The 25,388-nt window shown below is 38.1% G+C and overlaps 8 protein-coding genes across 9 annotated transcripts; 3 read left to right on the top strand and 5 right to left on the bottom strand.

The window, feature by feature from the left end:
* Positions 1 to 62: 62 nt before the first annotated feature.
* Positions 63 to 7,266, bottom strand: LOC9305773. Its single transcript, XM_021017580.1, has 27 exons — positions 7,022 to 7,266; positions 6,756 to 6,918; positions 6,546 to 6,649; positions 6,333 to 6,449; positions 5,988 to 6,137; positions 5,609 to 5,869; positions 5,375 to 5,532; positions 4,944 to 5,065; positions 4,766 to 4,857; positions 4,368 to 4,599; positions 4,209 to 4,269; positions 3,783 to 3,931; positions 3,628 to 3,698; positions 3,387 to 3,560; positions 3,018 to 3,116; positions 2,840 to 2,929; positions 2,560 to 2,635; positions 2,393 to 2,483; positions 2,241 to 2,310; positions 1,960 to 2,139; positions 1,581 to 1,703; positions 1,409 to 1,492; positions 1,141 to 1,325; positions 904 to 1,042; positions 744 to 803; positions 546 to 650; positions 63 to 447 (listed from the first exon to the last, which is right to left on the bottom strand). The coding sequence occupies exons 1-27, from the start codon at positions 7,142 to 7,144 to the stop codon at positions 334 to 336; spliced, it is 3,393 nt and encodes a 1,130-aa protein (XP_020873239.1). The 5' UTR covers positions 7,145 to 7,266; the 3' UTR covers positions 63 to 333.
* Positions 7,267 to 7,355: 89 nt separating this feature from the next.
* LOC9303711 (snurportin-1) lies at positions 7,356 to 10,222 on the top strand. Its single transcript, XM_021017854.1, has 7 exons — positions 7,356 to 7,851; positions 7,931 to 8,117; positions 8,206 to 8,456; positions 9,020 to 9,134; positions 9,211 to 9,303; positions 9,654 to 9,797; positions 9,888 to 10,222. Exons 1-7 carry the CDS (start codon positions 7,505 to 7,507, stop codon positions 9,999 to 10,001), a joined length of 1,251 nt encoding a protein of 416 aa, XP_020873513.1. The 5' UTR covers positions 7,356 to 7,504; the 3' UTR covers positions 10,002 to 10,222.
* Positions 10,143 to 13,415, bottom strand: LOC9305772 (probable inactive purple acid phosphatase 24). Its single transcript, XM_021017720.1, has 12 exons — positions 13,117 to 13,415; positions 12,783 to 12,874; positions 12,629 to 12,698; positions 12,433 to 12,552; positions 12,260 to 12,352; positions 12,013 to 12,142; positions 11,809 to 11,890; positions 11,586 to 11,718; positions 11,294 to 11,499; positions 11,086 to 11,211; positions 10,702 to 11,011; positions 10,143 to 10,610 (listed from the first exon to the last, which is right to left on the bottom strand). Exons 1-12 carry the CDS (start codon positions 13,294 to 13,296, stop codon positions 10,305 to 10,307), a joined length of 1,848 nt encoding a protein of 615 aa, XP_020873379.1. The 5' UTR covers positions 13,297 to 13,415; the 3' UTR covers positions 10,143 to 10,304.
* A 139-nt stretch (positions 13,416 to 13,554) lies between these two features.
* Positions 13,555 to 16,477, top strand: LOC9303710 (TITAN-like protein). Of its 2 annotated transcripts, none has more exons than XM_021017848.1 (7): positions 13,555 to 13,949; positions 14,178 to 14,304; positions 14,457 to 14,751; positions 14,843 to 14,919; positions 15,336 to 15,381; positions 15,525 to 15,958; positions 16,199 to 16,477. In XM_021017848.1, exons 1-7 carry the CDS (start codon positions 13,687 to 13,689, stop codon positions 16,217 to 16,219), a joined length of 1,263 nt encoding a protein of 420 aa, XP_020873507.1. In that variant the 5' UTR covers positions 13,555 to 13,686; the 3' UTR covers positions 16,220 to 16,477. The 2 variants fall into 2 exon arrangements, with proteins under 2 accessions (XP_020873507.1, XP_020873506.1); XM_021017847.1 differs by having other exon boundaries at positions 15,327 to 15,381.
* A 229-nt stretch (positions 16,478 to 16,706) lies between these two features.
* Positions 16,707 to 17,889, bottom strand: LOC9303709 (probable methyltransferase At1g27930). Its single transcript, XM_002867591.2, has one exon. The coding sequence runs from the start codon at positions 17,695 to 17,697 to the stop codon at positions 16,747 to 16,749; it is 951 nt and encodes a 316-aa protein (XP_002867637.1). The 5' UTR covers positions 17,698 to 17,889; the 3' UTR covers positions 16,707 to 16,746.
* A 907-nt stretch (positions 17,890 to 18,796) lies between these two features.
* On the bottom strand, positions 18,797 to 20,132 carry LOC9303708 (protein transport protein Sec61 subunit gamma-1). The gene is made up of 3 exons (XM_021018179.1): positions 19,966 to 20,132; positions 19,610 to 19,725; positions 18,797 to 19,029 (listed from the first exon to the last, which is right to left on the bottom strand). Exons 1-2 carry the CDS (start codon positions 20,057 to 20,059, stop codon positions 19,610 to 19,612), a joined length of 210 nt encoding a protein of 69 aa, XP_020873838.1. The 5' UTR covers positions 20,060 to 20,132; the 3' UTR covers positions 18,797 to 19,029.
* A 300-nt stretch (positions 20,133 to 20,432) lies between these two features.
* Positions 20,433 to 21,650, bottom strand: LOC9305771 (thylakoid lumenal 17.9 kDa protein, chloroplastic). Its single transcript, XM_002867589.2, has 4 exons — positions 21,302 to 21,650; positions 21,099 to 21,213; positions 20,955 to 21,024; positions 20,433 to 20,859 (listed from the first exon to the last, which is right to left on the bottom strand). The coding sequence occupies exons 1-4, from the start codon at positions 21,571 to 21,573 to the stop codon at positions 20,636 to 20,638; spliced, it is 681 nt and encodes a 226-aa protein (XP_002867635.1). The 5' UTR covers positions 21,574 to 21,650; the 3' UTR covers positions 20,433 to 20,635.
* A 1,098-nt stretch (positions 21,651 to 22,748) lies between these two features.
* LOC9305770 (SUMO-activating enzyme subunit 1A) lies at positions 22,749 to 25,372 on the top strand. Its single transcript, XM_021017959.1, has 10 exons — positions 22,749 to 22,969; positions 23,538 to 23,589; positions 23,694 to 23,889; positions 23,966 to 24,045; positions 24,137 to 24,253; positions 24,401 to 24,451; positions 24,541 to 24,607; positions 24,730 to 24,833; positions 24,910 to 25,014; positions 25,097 to 25,372. The coding sequence occupies exons 1-10, from the start codon at positions 22,887 to 22,889 to the stop codon at positions 25,208 to 25,210; spliced, it is 969 nt and encodes a 322-aa protein (XP_020873618.1). The 5' UTR covers positions 22,749 to 22,886; the 3' UTR covers positions 25,211 to 25,372.
* The last annotated feature ends 16 nt before the right edge of the window (positions 25,373 to 25,388 follow it).

Here is a 25,388-nt window from a genome sequence, read left to right as displayed (position 1 = left end):
CTTATTACCAACCAACTAAACCGGTTGTAATCTCAATTAAGATTTCAGCAAAGATAGTTCGATAGATCGAAAAAGTCGCTGAGTAAAAATTTTGTATTAACTGTAAGGTTCAAACAAGTATCAAAATTCCGACTAAAACCGGTTATCCGGTCAGAACTCACTACCATACCCTAAGCAGCTATAGGACACAAAACATCTAATTCAACCTATTTCACTTATTGTTTTATTCTATTCACTTGAAAAAATTATATTCAACGCATTCTGCTTGCAACCAGGAGCTCTTTTTGAGACAAAAATTGAGTTATGGTTTCTAAAATATAGTCAATCCCACTCCTACATGTAGAAGCTGAATGATTGCTGCTTTCTGTATCCACCTTCCCCGTAGAGTTCGTTCCATTGTTGAAGCGTTGTCATGTTCGCAGACTCTATTAAGACGCTCGCACACACCTGATTCAACACCAATGACAATGGTTATAGTTTACTGAGCCCAAACACGATATGAAATAAATTTTAGTAAAAAGAAAAACAGCATAAGCAAATCTTACCCGCTCATGTGCGTATCTGAAATCCTCCATGTTTAAAGCTCGGAGATCAGAACTTCCTCTTAGAGCTGGAGGAACTTTGCCTTCAGCCAGAGCAGCATCTCGCTCCTGCCATATAAAATCCCATCATGAGCAAATTTTATTCTATAGACAAGTTTAGGCAACATAAAGTTTTCTTGGTCCAGTACAAAGAAAACTTACTCTTTTTTCCTTCTCCAACAGCTCCTTGATTGGACGGTGGGCAGCAGTAACACATAGATTCTGAGCGCACCAAAAGAGAAAATAATATGAGCATTACTTTGCCTTTCTTATCATTTTTGGCAGACCATAACAAAGGTTAATGGAATTGCTAGGAATTTACCTTAAGATCACTTCCAGAATATCCATTAGTCATACTAGCAATCCAATTAATGTCCAAACCAGGGGACACGTTTTCTTTTGCAAGTATAACCTTTAATATATACGCTCTATTTGAAGTATCTGGTAGTCCCACCATCAACCTGCAGAAGTCAATACCACAAAGTTTTCACAACCTAATAACTGTCATGTCAATTTGACAAAAAAGCTTAGTCCAACAAGGAAGCGATTTATAATTTACCTACGGGGCAACCGTCTAATGACAGCCTCATCAAGGTCAAAAGGCCGATTTGTGGCTGCAAGAACCAGAACACGTTCCATTTGCTTAGTCGTTAGACCGTCCCAATGCATCATGAACTCATTTTTCATCTTCCGCATGGCTTCATGTCCCTGTCGGTTTTCTCTTCGGCCTAGCATGCTGTCCACCTGCAAGACAGTAAAATATTGTAAGACTGTCAGTGCTCTGATTACAAGCAAAATTCGCCCAGGAATTAACCATGAGAAATTACCTCGTCCACAAAGATAACGCAAGGGGACATTTTACTGGCCAAAGAAAAGACAGCTTTGACATACTTCTCACCCTCACCAAACCACTGCAGTATTGAGAAGAACACAAGTTTGAGCAAGAGATTCCCGTGTATAAATCGGTAGAGTCTAACTTTTCATAGGGTATTCAGTTACCTTAGATGTGATGCTTGACATTGAGATGTTGATGAAGTTCGCAACAGCTTCCTTTGCCACTGCTTTTGCAAGCATGGTCTTTCCAGTACCAGGAGGTCCAAATAAGAGAATTCCTTTACAAGGCTGCATAAATAAGAACAAGAGCGGACTGATTAAGAAGCCACCAATGCACAACGTTAACAACTAATATTTAGGAGAGAAGAATTATTGAGAAAGACAAATTAGCAGCTAGTTTAACTAATATCATCATTACTCCACAAAAATCATGTAAGTATCGCAAAGAAAAGGTGTTTCCTTCATATATCTGTGATAAACCCGAGGCAGGACCTAGTCAAAATTATGGGAGCTTTCTGAAACCTAATGCGGAGAAGAGAACCACCTTTGTTAATTGCCCCTTGCAGAAAAGTTCAGGCCGTTGTAAAGGGAGCATAACCAGTTCCTTTAAGGTATCTTTGACTTTCTCAAGTGCCCCAATGTCATCAAATGTAACATCAATGTCACTGGGCAGAATTACATCACTTAGAAGCCTCTCTTCAAACTCATTTTCTGTCACAATGTCCTAAAAGCAACAGAGAAAATTAACAGTTTTTACATAATAGGAGCAATTGCCATAATGAAAATAAGTAAACAACATTTCAATTTCCAAGGAAATTTGCAAACCTTGAGAGACCTCTTTGAGCTCCTAGAACCTTTAAGATCACCCTGTAAGAGTCCTATTCCAAATTCTATGCTGCAAGGATCCAAAGTTCGCACTCAATACACTGAGACAGATATTTATGAGCAGTAATGCACAGGGACAGGCTGCCAATTACCTCTCACGAGACAAAATAATCTTAGCTGGATCAGTATCAGGGTTATTGCTTATATGGTTACTAAAAGCCCATCCAATGATCTTTTCTGCACCTAAAGCAGAAAGGAAAAGTCAACTCTTTGGAAAAGCATTAAATTGTCAATTATGCCGAACAAAGAGAAAACATACTGTCGCTTTGAAGTGTGAGATCCTTCATGCACAGCGTCTCAATTCCTTCACATCCCAGACCACATAGTCCTAACACCTGAATTGAGATGCAATTATGGAATCTTGTACACCAGAGAAAACGTAACATATTCTAGAAGGTCTGCTATCAATACATTATTTTCATGAGATTTGAGAGTCAAGCAATGAAGTTTTGAAAATAGATTTCACTTTTCCTAATTACATATTAAGTTCAAGAATATAGCCAAAAATCATACCATATATATTCAGATGGAAGACATACCATGCGCAAGTGATTGAAATTAGCCTTCACTTTCGAAATCTCAGCATCACGATCCATTTGATGCTTCCACAATGTAAGAAGTTCCTCATCCTGGGGATAATTAGCTCCATCAAGTATAAGGTTTCTTTGACAGAAAACAGACAAGAATGCTTATGTGTAGTAGAACAGAGTAACAGACCTGTGGCATTTGAATAGGAACTTTATTCTCAAAGAGCTCCGCTAGAAGTTCTGTTGCCTGTGGGACTTCATTCCCTTGCTCCTTTTGTCGTCCAATATCCTAGGAATATAGAGCGAAAGTAACATGAGTCCCACTCTATAAGAAAAGGGATACCCTCCGGATTCACACTAGCCAGTTGAAATAACAATCACTTTCAGTATGTTTCAGAACTGAAAGCCGGCTAGAAAACAGAACTGATAACAGCTAATGTAAACTCAATATAAAAGTCTACTTCAACCTATGAAATACAGAAAATGCTGAAAAAGATATTGTGGCAATGATTTTAATAACTTGCAAATTGAGCAAAGCATAGCATCGCACAGTAACTACCTTCTCCATGAGATGATCAGAGTGTGTCTGTGAACCGATCACAATTACGTTGTCTGGGAGATATTCAAGTCTGATTTGGAACGCAGAGTACAAATCGGAATTTCCAACAACAGATTTCTCAGCATCTTTCAAAAATAGAATTAACGGACGAGTTCTGCTCTCAGTATGGACAACCTGGAAACAGATAAAAATATAAGCACAAGGAAAAAAAAAAATTCATTACTTTGCAACTGAGAAGTACCTCAAACAATGTGTTAACAAGTAATTTAGCTAGAGCCTCAGAACTCGAGCTTTTGAACTTCAGATCAGTAGCTATAAAAAACAGAAGAAACATTGTGTGAGACAAGAGCTGCTGAGCCAGTAACCAATGGACTACTGAACATGAAGCAGAAGTACCTTTGCAGAAGAACCCATGTCCTGTTTCACACAGTTCACCAAGATCAACTCCATCAGGTATTGGCTTATCAAATCTAACACCCACTTTAGCTGAAGGATTCTCATCAAATACTAAAATTACTTTCCCTGTAATCCCTTTAGGAGGTCCCCTGAATAAGATTAAGTAAAAAGTGGATCATTAAGTTAAAAGAGTGGATATAAAAAGGCAAGAGAAAAAGTTAAGAAGATAAATTCGTAAGTCTTACTCACAAAAATCCAGAAATTTAGATAAAATATAAGATATATACTTTTTGGATGTATATAAAGTAATTCATCAATAAATCTTTGCTTTTCTAATAAAACAAGACACTTTCTTCATCAGAGCAGACAAATATTCATATTCATACTATATAGAAACCAATATCAGTATTATTATAAGAAGCAAACCTTAAGCCTAAGGTAGATGACCCCGAATACAACTCAGTACCGACGAATTTTACTCTGTCACCTGCAAGTGTTTTTTTTTTCAAATGAAGTATCCGCCAACCAGAAATCCAAGAAGATTGAAGTAGAATCTTCTGTTGCAGACAATGTAATGGGGCATGCCTTTCTTCAAAGTATGATTCACTGAAAGAGGCAAAGTCTCCGGTTCCAAATTTAGCTGTGAGTCAGAACTAGAAGAAGCAGCCGGAGAAGGGCTAGAAGCAACTCCTCCACCAGCTGACAAATCCGGGCTTTTCCCTTGATCAATGAGCTCAATACTCTGATTGGGAAGCTTACATGACTTATTAGAAGCAAGTCCATCCCTCAGTGACTCAATTTCCTTAGCAGCCAGAGCCTGCAGGAAATTGCAGAACGGATGCACCAAGAATTACTTGCGGTAATCTCACAACCCGTAATCAGGAAAATAGACAAACAAGTGTAGATGCAAAACCTTTCCTCTTGTAAACTAACAATCATATAAAAAAACAGCTTATATATAAGTAACACATACAATATCTTACCCCCAAAATTGAATGGCTGTCAAATATTAGCAATTTCGCGTCCAGGTCATTGGCAAGTGCTTTAGCTAACGTCTCTTGGTATATTTCAGACCCTGAAACAATTCCAACCAAAAAGCGAAAATGATGTTGCCCGCCTAAAAGAATTACAGGAACCACACAAGCAAGATACCACACAAACCTGCGGGACCAGAAAGCAATATCCTTGGATTCAGATGGGTCATGTCGGAGACAAAGTGGGCATATTCTTTTTTCTTCAGATGTATAAATGAAGCATGTATTAAGGTAGCCTTTGTATATTCACTGCAAAAAGAAAACCTTAGTCAGCATACACAAAAAACAGAGAACAGTACTTTAGAACTCAAATGCAAAGACAAGAAAACATATGATTCGTGTGAAAGACTGCAAAGGGAAGGATAGACTCAAATACATCAGAAAGGGAATTAAAATTCATGATAATTCAAATTTCAGAGAAAGAAAAACCTCAAATACACAGAATTAGACCTCAAAATTCTATGATGATATAAACAGATTCTTAATGGAAGATTCACATGCACATATCTTAACTCTGCATAAATACCTGAAAAAAATATATATGACTTGGTCCTATACCTCAAATAATAGGGAAAAGTTTTGATTGAAACTTCCAAGTTTTCGCCTTCAACAATACCAGCTTGAATGCCTTCTCTGACTATTGCAGATTGCAGACCATTGCCTGATGTTGAAGCTTGTTGTGAATTACTTGTCACCTCGTTCTTCTCATCTAATATCTGATACCAGCTTTGTTAATGTAATGCAAAATGCTGTTGATGACGCCAGGGTACAAGAGAAACATAGAGTATTTACCTGCATTTTGGAATCTTGGTTGTGGCTACTGACTGCTCCCATGCCGTCAACTTGGACCACAGACTCTGGCGCTTGGTGGCTCTTACTGGATTCATGGCTTGATGATTTTCGACGAGATAAGTCGTGCTTCAAGCTTTCAAGCGATGAAAAAATTGAACTACCTGTTGGATCTCTTGCCTCTCTCTCTAACTCTAGAAACTTTCCTGCAGGAACCTGAACTGAACCAGCTTTTGCTGGAACTTTAGGCAGTTGCTGATATATCTGGATAGAACTTAAGGGGAAAACTTATGTGTATTCATATGGAGATATCAACTGAAGGAATATTTTCTTCTTGCACATTTTTATACAGGAAAATAAAAGTGGAATCACATGAGGGTACGAAAGCATAGGTTTTCCTGCTAAAACGAATAACCACTTCGTCACCAGAGTTTAGCACATGGTTGACTTTCTTCTCTACATATATTCTGTTTACCAACACATATCCCCTCTTTCCTGTAGTCTCTAGAACCGCTACAACATTGCCTTTGCGCTGAACATGTGCACAAACAATGAGAATACATACTGCATAAGGAGTTCTCATATCTTCACAAACAACTCAAAAGTAGAAAAACAAGCAGGCATTGCATAAGCCAGTTTATTACTGAGTTGTACGAAACAGGAACAAATCTCAAAATCCAGCAGTGCTAATGTTTGAGCGTAACATTCAAGGAAACAAAACAAATACCTGAATTCTTGTGATCTTGAACAAGTATGAACTGAGTTCCCGGTCTTCGAATGTGAAAGAGCAGGTTACACTAGAACCAACAGTGTAGGTTGATTGAAAAATTTCAATGCTTGGATACTGAAAATTCATAAGTAGCTCAATTTGTCAGGATATTGCATCCACAAAAGCGTTAGATATATAAAGACACTTAGATCCAATAGGTGATTAATTCACCTGTGCAGACTGTGATATCAATCGACACCACGGGAACTCAAACTTACTGTGTAAGTATATCCATCTTGCAAAATTTGCATTCTCTTCCAAAATCGGTGTTGAGCCTACAATCCAAACCAGAAAACAAAGACGAATTGAAAAAAGAAATCTCAAAGGAATAAAAATTGGGTCCAAGAGCATAAAGATCGAACAAGAATAAGAGCAACGGACCTTCCGCAACCGGTGGTGGTTGCGCCGTCGTAACAGCCACCGCATAGGCATCAATCTTGGCGTCTTCGGAGGTTGAAGTATTGTCGCCTAACACGCATTTACCAGAATCCGCAGGAGGTAGTGTATCGGTTTCTTTAGCCGCCGAAGCGCCGCCACCTTCCAACTGAAACGAAAAGGGAAATCCCCAAAATCGCCAAAATTGTTCAAACCAGAAGCTCCAGATGACACGGAAAGATGAAGAAGAAGTAAGGTCTCCGATCAGAAACCTTTTGGCGTTTGGATGGAGATTTATCTGCTGGAGAAGGTGAAGGTCTCTTCTCGCTGCTTCCGTCGGGAGGGGGTGAATTGTTGTCGCCGGAGGTAGATTCACTCCGTCCCGGAGACACCATGACTCTTCTTGATCTCTTTTCTTTCTTCCGATTCTTTCAATAGCAAGACTTGCGATTCTTTGAGAGTTGAAGAATCAATGCGAGAGATGGATTTTGAAAGAACGTAACAAGAAATGTGAGAGCTTGTGTAAATTTGTGTATATATAGGCCTTTCTCGGTGGGAAAAAATCATACACAGTAGAGAAACTTTGATTGGTTTACTCAATATAACCAAACCCAAACCGATCCGGTTCAGTTTTGCCCACCCCTGGTTTTAGGTCGAACCAGTCCATATGACACAAGAGAGCCTGGACTAAGCAATAAAGGTCGGACCAATAGAAAGTGGTTGCTCGAACTCACCACAACCTCTTTCTTCCCAAAATGGCGCCTCATGAAATTCGCCGTCCTTTCAAACGTCGACCAATCTCCGATCAGCAGAAACGCCGAGAGCTTTCCCTTCTCCGTCAGACTCAGCATCGCAGTGACGCTCAGCAGCGAGCCCGAAACCTCGCCTCTTCCGTAATCTCGCTCCAATCCTCCTCGCCCGATGTCGACCCGGAGATATTATCTGAAGCCGAGCTCAACGAAGGAACCGAATTGGAATCGAGTAGCTTTGACGTTCGTCAAGCTTCGAGGCTCAGAGGACCTGAGGCACGCAAGTGGTTCGCAAAGCAGCTAATGTTACCTGAATGGATGATCGACGTCCCTGATAATTTAAGCCAAGATTGGTACTGCTTCTTTCTCATTCTTAATCCGTTGTTGCTGGTTCTCTTGCTTCATAAATGGCTGATTATGTTGGCTTTTTAGGTATGTGTTAGCAAGACCAGCTGGAAAAAGATGTTTTGTAGTTTCATCTGATGGAACAACTGTTAGTAGAGTACGCAATGGATCTATCTTGCATCATTTCCCTTCTGCATTGCCTGGTGGTGCCAGGAAAAAAGGCGCTTCTGGACCCGCAAATTCGTATTCTATACTAGACTGTATCTTTCACGAGGTTAAAGATACTTCCTTGTCACTGATTTATCGGTTTATCCTCAGTTTTGATCTTACCAGGAGGTGGTTGTAACTGTTTTTTTATGCAGTCGGATCAAACATACTATGTGATTGATATGGTTTGTTGGAGGGGTTACTCGCTTTATGAATGTACAGCAGAGTTCAGGTTCTTTTGGATGCAATCGAAACTTGCTGAGACTGGTGCTTGTGATCCGCCTTCCTTTTACCACAAGTTCAGGTTCAGTGCTGTTCCTTTTTATAACTGCGACCAAAGCGGACTTCACTCAGCTTATACAGGATCATTACCTTATGTCAAGGATGGATTGTTGTTTTATAACAAGTAAGTGTATCATATCATCTCGCCTACTTGTAAGATGCCATTAAGTTTACTGCTGTTCCCATCTTTCCTTCTCCTGCTGTCTGCACTTGCAAAAAGTTTGGGTGCCTTAAGGTTTGTAGTTGCGAATCAGTTGTTTTCTTGTTAATCTAGTGCTGGACTATTGTAACTAGCCTAGAAGTTGTGTAGTTAATTGTAGCTTTTCCATCTCAGCAAAGTACCTTAAGTCGTTAGTTGAGAGCTGAAGGTTTTGAAGGTAAATTAGGAAATACATTTGGTTATGATGGTATAGGGTAGGGTTTTAGTTTGGACAGTAGGGTCGATAACCGGGAACTTCTCGTTAAAGAAGTTCTTCCAAACTTAATAACTTCGTATCAAAACCATTGGTTATGATGAATGATGATAATATTAGAAAGGAGGACAGATGTTTAATCCTCTGTTTTATGAATTTTACTGTATAATGTCACTGGTTCCTTCATACTCGTGGTAGTATCATGATACCAATGTCTCATTAGTCTAGTGTTCTTCTTTGACTCTTTCCCCACTAAAGTTCATGTAATTCGCAGACATGCACATTATCATACTGGAAATACGCCTCTGGTGTTGATATGGAAGGATGAGAGTTGTAGTCAGTATGTCATCGATACAGATAACAATGGAGAAGTTCCACATCAACAACATGTAAGTGGATTTGACATTAATGTACAGCTCATGGTTTTTCATAACATATCATTCTCTCTGTATCTTGTAAGAGCAGATAGTCTTGGAGTTGCAAGAAGAAGGAAAACTTGTAACATCAGATGATCCACCTGTACCATTCAGTTGCTTAAACGCAGATTTTGTCAAACAGGTATGTCAAAAATATAAAAGAGTGATTTTTATTTCCTGATCAGCCTTTAAACCAAGATTATATGATCAGCCCTTTGGACAAACTGAAAATTGTAGGAACATATATATATTCTTCTTTTTGAAATACTGTGTCTATGTTTGTTATAGACTCCATGTACTGGTAAGTTAGTGATATTGCTTAGTAATATCTTCTTTCTAGGACCAACAGAACCCTCCACTCTCTAGATTAGCACTGCTCTGTTTGTTTTAGACCTGTGTACTCGTAATATCAGATTTTAAATTAGCTTAAGGATGATTTCGCATTGTGTTACTTTGCTAAATGTGTGGTTCGTGCCATGTTGGATATTACAGTCAGGACTGTCTTCAGGAAGTCTTATTCGCTTTGCCATTGGCAATGGAGGGCTGAAGTGTGTGGATGGTAGATTTGAGAAGGCGGATTTGCAATATATTAGTGTGTCAAATCGAGCCCGAGCCTTTGCTGATAGCTATTCCAAGGTTGGTACTCTCTTTCTTCGCATATGGCATACGAACATTAGGAGAATACTGTTTATGAATTAACTCAAGCATTTCCAATCCATCTTGCAGATCATGTTTCAATATATGGCCCGACATTCTCCTCTGAAAGTAGAAGATCTTGCATCTACGATTTCACATGAGAACCAACAAGACAAGCCCCCTGAAGTGGAGATGTCCGATTGACGAGAAGAGAGTCAAAGTATATTGTTTGGTCACTGTGTTGTGTTCGTGCAAACAGAGGGAAGCAAATTTTTAAACTTGTAGCCACCTTTTTTTGGCTTCTCACACAATTGTTATGATGTAAGATAGTTTGTTTTATGAAAATGAGAAGAAAAAAAAATCATTACTTAAATTGTGTGCAGAGTAAATCCCTGCAATTGAAGAAATCAATAAATATTGTTCAATAGAATTGCGTAAAAGCCTGTTAAAAAAAGAATACTAAGAAGCTAATTGTTTGAAGGAAAACTATGTAATAAAAAAAAAAGATCATGAAGCTGATGTGGTGGGCTCGCAGCTATCATGAGTGCAAGCCAAAACATCTCTGTAATCTCTAGAGATGTTGAAGGAGTCATACACTTGGCCAGTGCTGCTCTTCTTATACTCAAAGAGAAGTGATGAGTGATCAGAAGCAGTCAACTTCACAAACCCAAAGTCATAATCTCTGACCAAACTCCATTTGGGTACCAGTGAGCTAAAGGGAGACAAGTGACTTCCTGCACCACCAACAACAACGTGGATGGTTCCTTTGAAGGTCCCTGAGTAGTGATCCTTATCATTGTTCACACATTGGCTCTGCAATAGAAAACAAAAAGGTAAGTGAAGAGCTCAGAGAAAACACTACATCTATGAGACGGAAATCGAGCAATTTAGGATAGGATCAAACCTCGTAAATGGGGCAGGTTCGCTCATAGTTATGGACATGGCCGTAGAAAGCAAGGTCAACTTTGTACTTCTGCCACAGTTTCTGTAGGCTTTCTCTTCCCATAGGCTCTTCAAAGGTTCCTTCTTTGCCATACCAATCATTGGTGGAATAACCAAGGACACGGTGAGCTATAAAAATGAGCCAAGGCTGAGTCTTTCTATCAACAGTGGCAAGGCAATTCTCGATGAATTTGTATTGCTCTGTGCCTTCTCTCCAATCGTGTTCACTGTCTGCTACACAAAAGCGGAACATTCCGTAATCTGTTCTGTACCTGCCCATTCAACCGAAATATGTAAGATACTCTTCCGGAACTTGCAAGAAAATGTCAATGGTTAAAAACTTTACCAGAATTTAGCTCTGTTCTCAGCAGGAAAGTAGAACATGGTCTCTGCAGGAACACCACACTCTCCTCCAGAGTCTGTACCGGCATAGAAAGATCCAGTGTCTGGCCAATCACGCTCGTGGTTGCCACTGTAGTGAAAAAGGAATAACTTAAAGCACTGCAAGAGTAGAGAGGAGAAGAACAATGGTGAAGCTTTTCTTGTTGACTAACCTCGCTATCATGTAGGGGACAGTAGAAGCAATGGGCTCGACTTGAGCTGTGAACTGATCCCACTGGGAGAGATACCCATTGGAATAAGTGAGATCTCCAATGTGGAAAACAATGTCAATGTCCTTCAAGTCCTTGATGACTTGGTCTGTTGTGTTGAGGGAACCAGGCTGGTAATCATTGTACTCATTCGAGCCATCTCGCTCACCCTGAAACATATTTCAATCAAGGAAAACAATTACAGATAATAATCTGAGAGCTCATGGAGATCATAATGGCCTAAAAGAGACGATACCTTTCCCATGTCACCGAATATTATGACCCGTTGTTTCGAGTCTTGTCCAGGATAAGGAGAGGACACAAAGGTGTAATTCTTGCTCCAAATTGTCGAACCATTGACCAAGTCATGGCCTAGCCTGTATGTGTATCTGGAAACCAAAGGATTGGGAGTTACAGTTAGAAAACTATATTAGTACTCTTGCTTTAGACGAAAAAGAAGCAATCTCAAGATTTCATACTCGCGGTTTGGCCAAAGTTCTTTCAAGAAAGAAGTATGGAAGAAACCAGGATCACGCCAACCAACGCCGCGAGCAGGATTACCTGTGTAAACATAACATGCATCCACAAATCAAATCTCTAGAATGATCCAGATGAATAGTTTCAGAAAATCCAGGACTGTTGCCTCAGAGATCACAGCAAAAGATATAGAAATCAGGACATACCACACATGCTGTTTCTGTTAAAGGTCAATGTTCCAGCTGGTGATCTTCTAGCTGGAAGTCCCTTTGCACTCCATTCAATGAATGGAACAGCCTCATCTATGTTGTAACCACTAGTCCATGTCACGGTCATCTATCAAAAGCTCAAAAAAAGCATGTTTTAGCTAAAGATCCCAAACATAGCAGCTTTAAAAGTTTTGAATCTTTCTCAAGTCCCAAGGCCATTGAGTCAAGTTGTGGAAAAACTTACTTCGTCCCAATTCTTCCCTAATGCAAGACGTGGGTATAGGGGTGCTTTAGGATTGACGAAAGCTACAGGATTCGAAACACCGAGAAGGTGTGGCTGTGATATTCAAAAGATCGATAAGTCCACTTGGAATACAAACTAAAATAGTAAACTGAGAAAAACTATAGTTAACCTACAGTTTTAACCCCACTGGAAAACAGTGCAAAAGAGATATCAGCTCTCTGATTTATAATCTGGAACTTGAGAATCACATTCCCGGACTTCATATAGTCAGGGTGAGAGTTACAATACATGTACTGCCAAATAGAAAAAAAAAAGAAAAAGGAATGTTACACCGGGACTTAAATCAAGAAATCACAGGTCAAACCAAACCTTGATGGGAGATGAACATATGTAAGGAGTTTTCTCTTTGCCACCAGTTGTTGGCCAACAGTTACCCGAGCTAACAACAAAGACGAGTTAATAATAATGCACCAAAGGCACATTCACAATTTAACAAACACAGATGTAGAATAGAAAAAAATACTCGAATTTTGCTGGAGAGAAAACTCCTATCCAATCGTCTGAAGAGGGCTTGGGGTTGGAGATAGCAAGATCTACCCATTCAGTATCTTCACCCTGTAAAATCAGAGTCATGACATGAAAAAAAAAAATCAATTAAAGTTTGGTTTCTGAGATACTTAAAGTTGAAATCAAGAAGACATATTCTCTCACTAGAACAGCTAAACTCAGAATATCATACAAAATTTTGACATTTAACCATCTCATAAGAATTAATATATATATATATATATATATATCTGTACTAAAAGTAGAATCCGACAAGAACAGTAACATTAAGAAAGAATATGTTTTGGAACCTGAGAACCAAGAACTTGAGGGGAAGCGTGAAGTTTGACAGAAGTATCCAAAGCAAGACTTGTTTCGTAAATATTAATCTGAGCCAGTGCTTGATCTCCACGACCATTGGCATGATCCAAACATAAGCTCGAGCTGAAGAGTGCGAGTAAACACAGAAGCACAACTATACCTCTACCCATAATTTTGTTTTTCCTTTGCTGTGACTGAAAAACAAAACCTGAAAGGTCTATTAATTATATAATCAGAGGATATATCTAAGAATCTTACAAAATTGATTCATGTCTATCGAATCAAATCGTAGTCAGGAATATTCTAACCGTTTCTCTTTAATATTCTAACAGTTTTTTATCCTTAATGATAGTACTAAGTTAATAGTATTACAGTTTTAAAAAATACAATGAACGAATTTTTTTGGATTTTGCTTTTATTCGGACTTAAGACTGATCGGGGTCGGACCGGCTTTTAACCGGGAATTAAATAAAGTGGATGGTTAAATTTGGCCACCGTGGCTTCAAAGGCCTTGTAATCGCATCCCTAATTGGGGTCGTCACTTTGGAAAGACGAAGAAGATGAAGAAACCATCAAAAAAGAGTGAAATCGAGTTCTGCAAGGTGTGCCGGTTGCATCACGACCAAGGCTCGCGCCACAAGTACTTCCCTCGCCACAAAAGTTCCCTCTCTTCCTTACTCGATCGATTCCGATCCAAGATAGCTGACGTCAGATTCTTCCTGAAGAACCCTAGCGTTCTACGGCCACAAGAGCAGTCGCAAAACCGTGTTTGGTGTGTTTTCTGCGATGAAGAGATCGTTGAGCTCGGTAGCTCCTTCGCCTGGTATGTCATTCCCTTATCTCTTTCTCTTGATATAAGTCTGTTAGTTCGATTTAGGTTCATTGTTGTGCGAACATTAGTAGTACTCGAAATAATTTGTTGTTGTTGGTAGAGTTAAATATTCTAGAAAACTGGGATTGTATCTCATGGAAGTGGAAAAATCCAAGTGTCTTCTGACTATGAGAAAAATTGTGACTGCACATAATAATTTGTTTGAACACCTTTTATCAGTTCTAAGGCAATCACTCACTTCGCAAGTTCGGATCATCTTAAGAATATCAAGCAATTTCTATCGAAAAATGGCCCGGCAATGGATTGCGTAGACGACTTCCGAATTTCAGAAGCTGATGTAGCTAAGGTATATGTACTTGAACATTATGCTCTTCTGTTTGATATTTCTCAATTGTAGCCAGTATTTTTTTCATAGCCTGGGGCACAACCTTCGGTTTAAGAGTGTAGACATGTTATTCGTTGAAATCTCTAATGAAATTTTATTTATGCTGGATGCAGTGGGAAAAAAAATGCCAGTCATTGGGAAATGAAGATGCATCCTCTTTTAAAGGGTCCTGTGGACAGCTGTTTGGGACATCTAATGATATCCACACTAAACTTGCGTTTGAAACTATGGATAGAATTGAAAAAGTTCCTGCACACCATATAAATTCACATAATTCAAATGTTGTTATGCCTTTACAGTATAATACGAATGAGTATCAGATATCACTTTCAGAGATTCCTGGAGTTACACATTATGGTTCATATCTGAACATGGGTGCTTCCCACCTCCCTCTATGTCATGTAGCAGGTATTTTTGGTTGATTCCGACCTCCATAATTTGTCAGAAAATAAGTGTTTTACAAGTTGTATATAATTGTCTCTATAATTATATTTCCTAGGGAACGGGTTTGGCAAACATTCCATTCCTTGTAGAAGCAAGGATGACTCGGGCTACGGTAATTATTGCACCCAAGAGGTGGGTTTCAGTCATAGTAACATTAATATTCTGATTATGGTGCATCTATATGACGCTTCCTCTTAGTTTCATCATGTGGATTCTTTGGCTCAGAATTTTGGTTATAGGCCATGCTTTGTAAAGATTATGGTCATAAGTATTCCTTGGTTCAGAATTTCTTATGTGTTATATGCGTAATTGGCACATCAAAAATCTTCTATATATGAGAGGTATTTTAGGCAGAATGAATTTTTTCTAAAGTTTGGGGTAAGAAATACCTTTGTGTGTTGTTTTTTATCCTAAAAGTTCCATCACTGTTTGGGTCTCTTTTTTCCATGGGTTCAATTACATCATACCTCCAGAGCTATCTCATTGTCTAAGTCCAAACTTTTATATATGAGCCTGTGACTGACATTGTCTTCATCTAGAATTATCAGGTGAGCCAGGATAAGAAACAAATTGAGGGCAATTACAATCCTCCAGGTAGGCCTCTGCTTGGTGTTCAAATTTAATCTGCGTTGTGTTAATTTCATGATTAGGGCTTCATTGTCTAGGTCTATGAATTTCATTGATGTAGCCAATCTGATATGCACTAGTTTTAATGGCATGAGTTTTATTCTTGGCAGGTGTGGTGGGCATGTCTAGCATTTCGTCCTCACATTCCACCGATGCTGGCGGGAACGTTCACTCTGGAGCTCCTCCACCATGGCTTGATGCAAATGATGGGAATGTTTCTAATATTCAATTAAACCAGTCAGACATGGCCTGCGTTCAGGCAAAGGTACCTGGGAAGAATCGTAAGCTGAACCCTAATAGGGTTGGCGCTGCATGGGCTGAAAGGAGAAAGATAGAGATAGAAATGGAGAAGAAAAGTGGACATGCAACGAATAGTAATATTGATGCAGACTGGCTTCCCAACTTTGGTCGGGTTTGGCAATCAGGCACTCGAAAAGAATCCAGAAAAGAATTTGAGAAGGAAAAACGGAAGTTAGTAAAAACTGAAAGCGTCTCGACAGGATCAGAACCAGTCAAAATACAACCGTACATTAGCAAACGGGCGGTAAGTTTTGCCTTTATAATAAATATTGAATTACAAATGACTGGTCTCATGTCAGTTACTATTTTTTTCTAATCCTCAAACATATTTTTTTAGATTGATATTTCTTTTACCCACATATCATGTGTTCCTTTTATACTCAAGATAAATGGATAGGATACATATTTGCTTTGTTGATACTGTTTAAATTTCGAGAAATATTTTTTCAGTGGCCTTATGTATCTACATTAATTGTGATTGCAGCGAAGAGAGAGTGGTGAGTAATGGCTGTGGCTGGCATCCAAAATGGCAACTAGTAAGGATTGTCTCATGTAGGAATTTTAGAATCCTCGTTTATTGGAGATCCTGCTCCAGTGTATCTTGTTTTTCATGTTGAGCTATGATAGAATTTAGAGGTATGTGATCCTGGATACTCCTTTGAAGTAGTGTGAAAAAATGGATAAATTTTGTTTATGGTACGGGAGATTTTAAAGGGTTAAAGTTTCACGTAGCTTATGCAGTAATAAAATATAGCATTGACCATTGAGAAGGCCTTTCTGCGACTGTCTGATCTTCCTTTGGGAGATAAATTGAAATAACTTTTGTTGTGTGGTGCATAGATTGTGGCCATTTCAATAAAGTGTATCCATTTTCTAGTTGGACACACATATTTAGAATGACATTTGTACACTCTACAATAAATTGCTTTAATTTCGAATATGTTTCCCTACGCTGGTATGAGATAAAGACGCAGTAGTGTGCCGAACTAAGTGAGCAACAATGTTTATGTTGTTTAAATGTGCAAAATTTAGCTAATATCTGATGAGGACTGTTTCTGGTGAGCAAAACCTGGATGCATTTGATTGTCCCTTTATCCTAAATTTCCAGAAGTTCCCTTTAGCTGAAACCAGATTCTCCTGACATAAGAATTCCCAGGAGAGCCACTTCTCAGCCGTCCTGTGCACATCATGCACGAAAACATCTGTTGTAGAGTTGCTACTTCCCTTTCTTGCTAACACAGCTGCAGTATATATACTCCCCATCCTACCTGGTGCCTCGAAGTTGTCCCCACGTGGACCATCAACTACTATCACATCCCATTTGGTATTGTGTACTTCCTGTGGCAAATCCCGCAGTTGCATTTTGCAGGCTGATGAGCCTTGTAGATTATTCATCTTTGGTGCGCATGCGGAATTGGCTCGTGCATGTCGAAGCAGTTTGTAAGCATTTTTCACTTCCATCTGATGGTATTTAAAGCTATAGATTCTTGTGTTGTTTGGATTTACTTCAGCTTTTGGTATCATTATCTTTTCAGGTACATCTTCTAGAATGACGGTAATACCTCTAGTGTTGATCGCAGGTAACATGAGGTATTGAGGTGCAAACCCGAAAACAAGAACGTTGCAAGGGGATCTACGAGTAACGGTATCTGATAAGAGCTTCAGTTCCTTTTCCGTGAGAGCGTATGGGCCCTCATTAGCCCTGAGCTGCTGACTGGACTCAGCTGGACTCAAATGAAATGTGGTTGAAGATGAGGACTGAGACGTAGAAGATGAAGACTTGTATGAAATCCGGAGGAGTCGGAGAACGGAGAGACTTGAAAGAACGAAGATAAGAAGAGGTATGAGCTTACATACAGTGAATTTAGGCATCTTAATCGTTGATACCCTCTGGTTTTTGGGATTATCAGGGGAGGAAGGAGGTGAGAATCTAAGTAGAGGATTGAGAATAGGAAGTGAAGATTGATGAAGTTGGGGAGGCATTATTACTATTCTCACTTTTCTTTCAATATCATCAGGTTCTCAATTGAATTCCAATGTTTATGGTTTTAAATGATCATCAATTATGTGTTTGTTTCATCTTCGAGTAAATAACAAGGAAAGGTCGTATTGCTTTTGTTCCAAGATTCTCTCGTTTTTCTTTTTCTTGTTGTCATGTCATTGGCCTGTTAGTTTGGATTTACCCCCTTTTCTAAAAATCCCCGCCTACTCCCGATTACTCCCCGCTTAATCGCTAGGCCCACCCTATCCGCCTCGATTAATGACTAATCCCCTAAAAAATCAGTAACCCGATTATTCTCCGTCTAATCCGATTACTTCCCGCCTAATCTTATATACCCCGATTATTTTTTAGATTGCAAGTATAAAAAAACTTTTTATTTTTGTTATTCAATCATTTGAATGGAGAGTTTATGATGTTTTACAATAACTTGTGTTCAAATTTTAATTAAAATCATAAATTTGTAATAAAAATCATAAATTTTTACAATATTGGATTAATATATTTTAAAAATATTAAAATAACCCTAAAACTAATCCCCGATTAATCCTCGATTTTAATCCGATTTTCCGATTAATCGCTAGGCCCATGCCGAGCGCCCGACTGGCGGCTAGCGATTTTTCAAACAAGGGATTTACCTAATATCATGATTATTTTCATTATGTCATGTCACTGGAGTACAAATATTAGAAATAAACGTGTATTAAGTGATTGCGATGGAGTGAACAAGTTTGGTGATTAATTGTCCATGAAACTCTTCAAAGGGTGGACTTTTGGTGGTGAATCGAAGGCAAAAGCCTTAATAAAGAGTAATACTATAAACGAGGCGTTGTTTTTAAAGCCACGCATATTTTCATCAGGGATCTAATGAAATAAGATATAGGCAAATAGTTCTGGATTTCTCCATTTAGAGAAAAACAGCTTCTCTTAATTGCTGAGACGAACTATTTGCAATTAAGAAAAGCTGTTTTTACTCTGAGGTTTGATATGAATTGTTGTGTCAACTTAAATAGGCCATTGAGGTTTTTTACTTTTTACTTTGTAAGTTTTGTCAACATAACTAAAGGTTTAGCCTCATCCACATTCACCAAAGCTTTTAATTTTCTTACGGAACAGCGTAATAAACAGTGACATACATTAAACAGAATGCAAATTACTAGAGATTGATCTCAAATGTGTGGTTAAACTAGGTTCACAAAATGTTTCCTCTTTTCGAGTATCTGAACAAAAAAAAAAAACAAAAAAACTGTGAAGTGTCTTCATGAAACAACAAAGCTGTAACTACCCGTCTCCATCTTTTTATCTTCCCTTGTTATCTGCAAACATGTCAAACCAAACTTTAGAAGACTAGTTCCCAAATTACAAGGACATGGTAAAAGCCAATGCAATGTAATGTTCATGAATGAATCAAAAGTCTATCAGCAGTTCCGAACAAACCTCTTAGATAATTTGACTCAAAGACAGAAACCAAAAAAAGCTAACTCTTGTAGCAGTTATCTTTTTACCACCAAATTTCAAAAGACTGGCATAGGAACAAATAGTTTACAAAATTAGACGTATTCTTTCCCACATTTTGAACCAAATCAACAATTCCAGCCAGGATCGGAGAGTATCTATTAGTGCACGGTACAAATAAAAGCTAACTTTTACTTCAATGAGTTCTCCATAATATGCATAAACAATCCTACTAGATGTCCAAACGCTAAACAACAGAGCAGAGTATTCATGGAAACAAGAACATCTTAGTTATATAGACGAATCTGTACTAGACGAAGTAGCTAAACCAATTGAAAAAAGTATGAAAATGATCAATGAATCATCATTATCAGACACAAATCCCAAATAGATTCAAGCATGCATGGCTGGAAAAAGAAGAAATTGGTGAAGAGAAATCACCTAAGTAGCACCGACGATGATGTTGTTGATGGGAATAAAGATGAGCTTCACAAAGAATCCCACGAATCCCATTACTACGAACCCGATTGCTGTACGCACTGCCACTTTCGTGAATTCTACAACAAACAACCAAAAAAAAAGGCAACACAGAATCAAACACGGATCTCTCTCCTCCATTCAAATTCACACACAGATCTTCCCATCCTCAAACAATTCATATAGATCCAGCTGATCAGACGGTAGAAAAGACACAGATCGCTCACAATAACTATCTAAAAGACAAGAATTTCGAGCGAAAATGTAAAATCCGTTGACAGATCTCGTTGGATCCGTGGGATAAGAAGAAGAATAAATACCTTTGCGATCTGGCTTGTGACAACGCTTAACGAGGCGAATGCTGTCCTTGGCAAAGTCTCTAAGCGGATCCACGACGGAATCAATGGCGTCCATGTCGCTTTTTTTTTTTTTTTTTGTGTTACTACGTTTTATTATTTGTTCTGAAGAGAAAACAAAATGGGAGTTTTCGGGAAAATTAATGACACAGATATATAGAAAAAGAGAGAGGACCGTCACATGGATATTGAATAGCCAATCACAGACCGATCCTCGGCGGAGTTATGCCATGTCAGCAAAGTCAAAACTATAGTGGGCTCGCGTTGCATGTTTTGACCAAAGCCCACTATTACGGAACCACTAGCATTATTAACAAAACATTTAACTGACTAACATTTTGAATAATTTGAGTTTTTATAAGTTTTAAATTATTATTTTGGTGATTTTACATTCATTTGATTAGTTTGATATGATTTTTGTTGATTTTAGATGACTATAAAGAAATTGTTACGATTACTACTTATCCAAGTTCTTCTGAAATATCCCTCCTCTCCCTTATAATATAACATTTGGAAGTTGTAACACACATCATCTAGCGCCTCATTTGAGCAAAGGCTTATAGATTTCTTTGATTCTCAAACTCAGTGCATGATGGATAAAACATTGCAGCTTGCAAGAATGTCCTATATATTTTTACTCCATGGATTCAAAGGTAGGAGCATACCAACCAAGCTGGTCGATGAGCTTCTTCATCCTCTCTTCTTGTCCCTTGGAGTCTCCAAAAGCAGTGGTGAAAGGATACACAAAGGTAACCTTAGTGGCCATACACCTGTAAGCAACCACATCTTGCTTCACCAAAAACTCCATCACATCTCTGCTAAATCCTCCTCCTTCTACCTCTGCCTCCAGATATCTCCCTGCAAATACCATTGTGTGTTAAATGTTATGATCTTTCCTCAAATTCTAAATGTTAGAAGAAGAAAAAATATCATTTGTGGTGACAAATAATTACCGTATGGAGTATCTTCAAGAACCACAAACTTGGGGTTCTTCTGGGTGCTCATTATTGCCTCTTTCAGTTTCTGCGTCGAACAAAGAATCAGAAACGATGCAAAACTGAGGCAAGCGTTGAAGATGGTGAGGAGAGGAAATAGACCTGAATGGGATCCTGTGTATCGGTTTCAGGGATCGTCAATGGAAATGAGAAGGAAGATGAGGTCGGATTCGTCGATACACAGCCTGGGTTCGTGGAAGGGCAAGGTCTAATTTTGCTACACAAATAATTAAAAAGAAAAGTAATCAAGATTGTAATTAGCTTTGTTTTGGAGAGCAAGAATGAGATTGAGAAGATGAACAAACCCATTGAGAAGACCAGTCTGCACAAACTTGGATTGGGTGAAAGGAGTGGTGAGTGGCTGAGAAGAGGAGAGAGAAGGAATGGCTAAGGCAGGGGAAGAGGAGGTAAGAGAGAGAGCAAGAGCAAACGAGATTAGTTTTGGTAAGAGAGAGATTGAAGGAGAAGAAGAAGAGAGGTCTTCTTGTCCTTGTGTTGGGTTTTTCAGTGAGTACAAGAACTTGGTGCTTCTCGGCCGTGGCGGGATGATGAGTTGCAAACTGCCGACCAAACTCATGTCTCTAGTTTATGGGTTACTCTCTTCTCCTCCAAGTGTCTCAAAACGCTTACTGAAATGATAAAAAAAAAAAAACAAAAATTAAAATCACATAATTTTGAATTCCCTTTTTTTTTTTTGTATGTTTGAACTTTTAAATTTTAGTTAACCACAAATTCTATAATGTCCCGCTATAAAATATGTTCTGCTCTTGTTTGTATGTTTGACCCAAAAAAATAAAAATAAAAATACTACTATGAGATATATATATGTACTCCCTACCAAAAAAAAGATATATGTACAAATTATTAAATATTTTATCGTAAATAGAGAGTTTCATTTTCACCCAAGACCAATAAAATTTCACCTATTTGTCATCATCCACTTACAAAATTCGATAGTAAAATACAAGCCGCAAATTTCAATGCAACTAATCATGCATGTATGTATATATGTTCATTGAATGTTTCATTAAACCAAATTGACTCTAATAACTAAGTGCAGCCTCAGGTGATTGCAACCAACAAAAAACTATACCAGCGAGTCAAATTCAAGAGAGGGAGAGGGAAATGAAACGATAGAAAAGAAGACGTTCAATTGTCTTGGAGAATTAATAAGTTTCTTTATCTTCACTATTTATATATTTACGCAGTGTTTGAACATTTGCAGAATTGTGCAGGGAAAAGAGAATGAAAAAGATTTTACTGGACAAGGAAACTCTATTTTCACGATTTCGCCGGTATGTGCAAACTTTTTTCTTTAATATTACTTATTTCATAAGATTTTGATATAGATAAAAACTCAAACAAAAGAGGTGAAAACTTATGTAAATTTTCAGTACTTCTTTTAACCTTTTTTTTGGGGTGAAATTAACCTTTTTTTTGTTGTGTAACATATAGATAGTTTTACTAGATTATGTTTGTATATCAATCAAACTGAAGTAAAGATTGACGATTTATCATATATTATAATCCCATTGAAAAGAGATTTAAAATATGTATTTTTTTTTATTAGTGCTGAAAATATTTATTTTTTAGTATGATTATATCTGAAAATATGATTATTGCTAAATATCAATCAAGGAATTCTCTAAACATGTTTTTTTTTAATATATATATTTATATTAATTAATAAATTGATATGCGGTCGTACCGGATCCAACCGGCCAAAATAAAAAAGCCTCCGTTGTACTGAGAGAGTTGACCAAAATCGACCCAGTGCAGACTAGGTTTATCGAAAGCTCCCAGTTATCAAGATTCTGCAGTATTTAATTATACTGCAAATTCTAGTTTCTGAAAGCAAAGCTTTGTGGAATTGATAGCTTGAATTTGCGAATGGACGGAGAAGAGCTTACCGAGCAGGAGACTGCCTTGTACGACCGCCAGATTAGGGTTTGGGGCGCTAATGCTCAAAGAAGGTTACTTTCTCTTCTCAACACTCATTCTTGTTTTCAATTTTCAACATTCAAGTGCTTGTAGGGCTGCATCTTTGGTTCGAGACTTCAAGGGAGTACTAAACTCTTACTGTGTTTGGCCATTTTAGGAGAATGCTTAATGGTTACTACTTAAATTGCGGATTTTGATCATAAATTTTTTTTTTTTATCTTATTTTGTTTCTTCTCCATTCTATTCCTTCCTCTTGGCTTCAAGTTTTAGTTTTTATTTGTTTGTCTTAAGAGGATTTCAATTATATTGGGTTAGAGTTTGGATTCTGCTTCTAGACAATTGGATTTGTAATTAATGCGCTCCCTTTGGTCGTTCTGAGATAATCATGTCTGTTCTGTTTCTGGGGAACTCCTGGGTTCATATCCCAGCTGAGAGTTTATGTTTCCTTTGCTTTTGGTTTCTAACTTGAGAGATTGATGTTTTCATTCATATATTCGCTTTTTGCTGAAGCTTATTTTATTGATACACTACACTATCATGTAATTACTGTGTAAGGTTGGCACGATTTGATATAGTGTGTGGTTGGTCTTTTGCTTGCAGATTGACCAAAGCTCATATCTTCGTATCTGGAATTAAGGGGACTGTTGCTGAGGTAGTTGTAACTCTATAATTTGTGTTGAGATGTCATGCATCTCAATTATTTAATCTAATGGTATCTTACTGCATTTCTTGGCTTTGTTTCCATTTGGTGGGTAGTTTTGCAAGAACATTGTGCTGGCAGGAGTTGGTTCAGTTACTTTGATGGATGGCCGTTTAGTGAATGAGGAAGCCTTGAACGCAAACTTTTTGATTCCGCCTGATCAAAATGCTTATAGTGGCAAAACTGTGGCTGAGATTTGTTGTGAGTCACTCAAGGATTTCAACCCTATGGTCCGTGTTTCTGTAGAGAAAGGTTTCCCTCTAATACTTCTCCTTTAGAGTTTGATAAAGTACCAACTTTTGTCTGATCATTTTTTCTAATCTTTCAGGTGATCTGTCAACGCTTGGCACTGATTTTTTTGAGCAGTTTGATGTCGTAGTTATAGGCTACGGTTCTCCTGCTACCAAAGTATTGATACCATCTTTTACATAGTTACCACTTCCTTGCATCTTTATTTGCTCCATACATCTCTTCATTACGTTGTCTGTTTTTTTTGCAGAAATATGTCAATGAAAAATGTCGGAAGTTAGTAAAACGTGTGGCATTCTATACAGTCGATTGTAGAGACTCATGTGGTGAAATCTTTGTGGACCTTCAAGATTACAAGTACATGAAGGTGTTTACATTTTGACATTTCATCTGGCTCCTATTTTAATTCTATGATTCCATTGAACATTTAAACTTCATTAACACCTCCTAGGTCCTAACTGTGCAATTTTTAGTTGTCCTTTGTATTGTTTTCTTGACAATTTTCATTCCACAGAAAAAGCTTGAAGAGACGGTGGAATGCGAACTAAATTTTCCAAGTTTTCAGGTACAATTTAAAACTAATTTTTGCCACTAATAGTCTTTACATCTGCATAAGATGTAATAAAATAAAAATTTGTTGGTTTATTGCCACAGGAAGCTATATCGGTACCATGGAAACCGATTCCTCGGAGAACAGCAAAGCTCTACTTTGCTATGAGAGGTGGTTACTAGTTACCATTCTTGATTACATTCCACAAACAGTATAATTTGAGATCTCAAGTCAGGTACATACAACAAAAACTGCTTCACTAATCTTTGGTGTTCCTATGATATTTTTTTCAGTAATAGAAGTGTTTGAGGAAAGTGAAGGGCGCAAACATGGAGAATGTTCGCTACTCGATCTTGCCAGAGTCTTGGAAATCAAAAAGCAACTCTGTGAGGCAAACGTAAGCGTGTTTTCCTGTTTTGCCATTCTTTAGAAATGTCACTCAGTTCACTGAAAAATTGAAAATATTGCGACAGTCTGTGAGCGAGAGCCATATACCAGATAGTCTCTTGGGGAGACTTATCACTGGTACTACTGAATTCCCACCAGCTTGTGCCATTGTGGGAGGAATATTAGCACAGGTTATCTCTCTCACTCTCTCTCTTTTCGCATTCGAATCTTCTCACTGGACACTATTTGACAAGAAAGAATTTGATGTGGCAGGAGGTGATCAAAGCAGTATCAGGCAAAGGAGACCCATTGAAGAACTTCTTCTACTATGATGGTGAAGATGGGAAAGGTGTGATGGAAGACATTTCCAACTCTTTTACCTCTTAACCAACCATTGTGTCCTAGATTTAATTTAACTCTATGATCTCTGAGATTTTATGTATATCTCAATCGTTTGTTTTTTGCCTTCACACTATGAACAAATTAATGCAGAATTTCGTGGTGGTCAGTTATGATTTTCCTTGGTAGAATCTATTTCAGTTATTGACATTGAATTGTTCAATTT

This window comes from Arabidopsis lyrata, assembly GCF_000004255.2.
Source record: "Arabidopsis lyrata subsp. lyrata unplaced genomic scaffold ARALYscaffold_7, whole genome shotgun sequence".
Taxonomy (NCBI): Eukaryota; Viridiplantae; Streptophyta; class Magnoliopsida; order Brassicales; family Brassicaceae; genus Arabidopsis; species Arabidopsis lyrata.
This window is presented reverse-complemented; position numbering and strand designations above follow the sequence as displayed.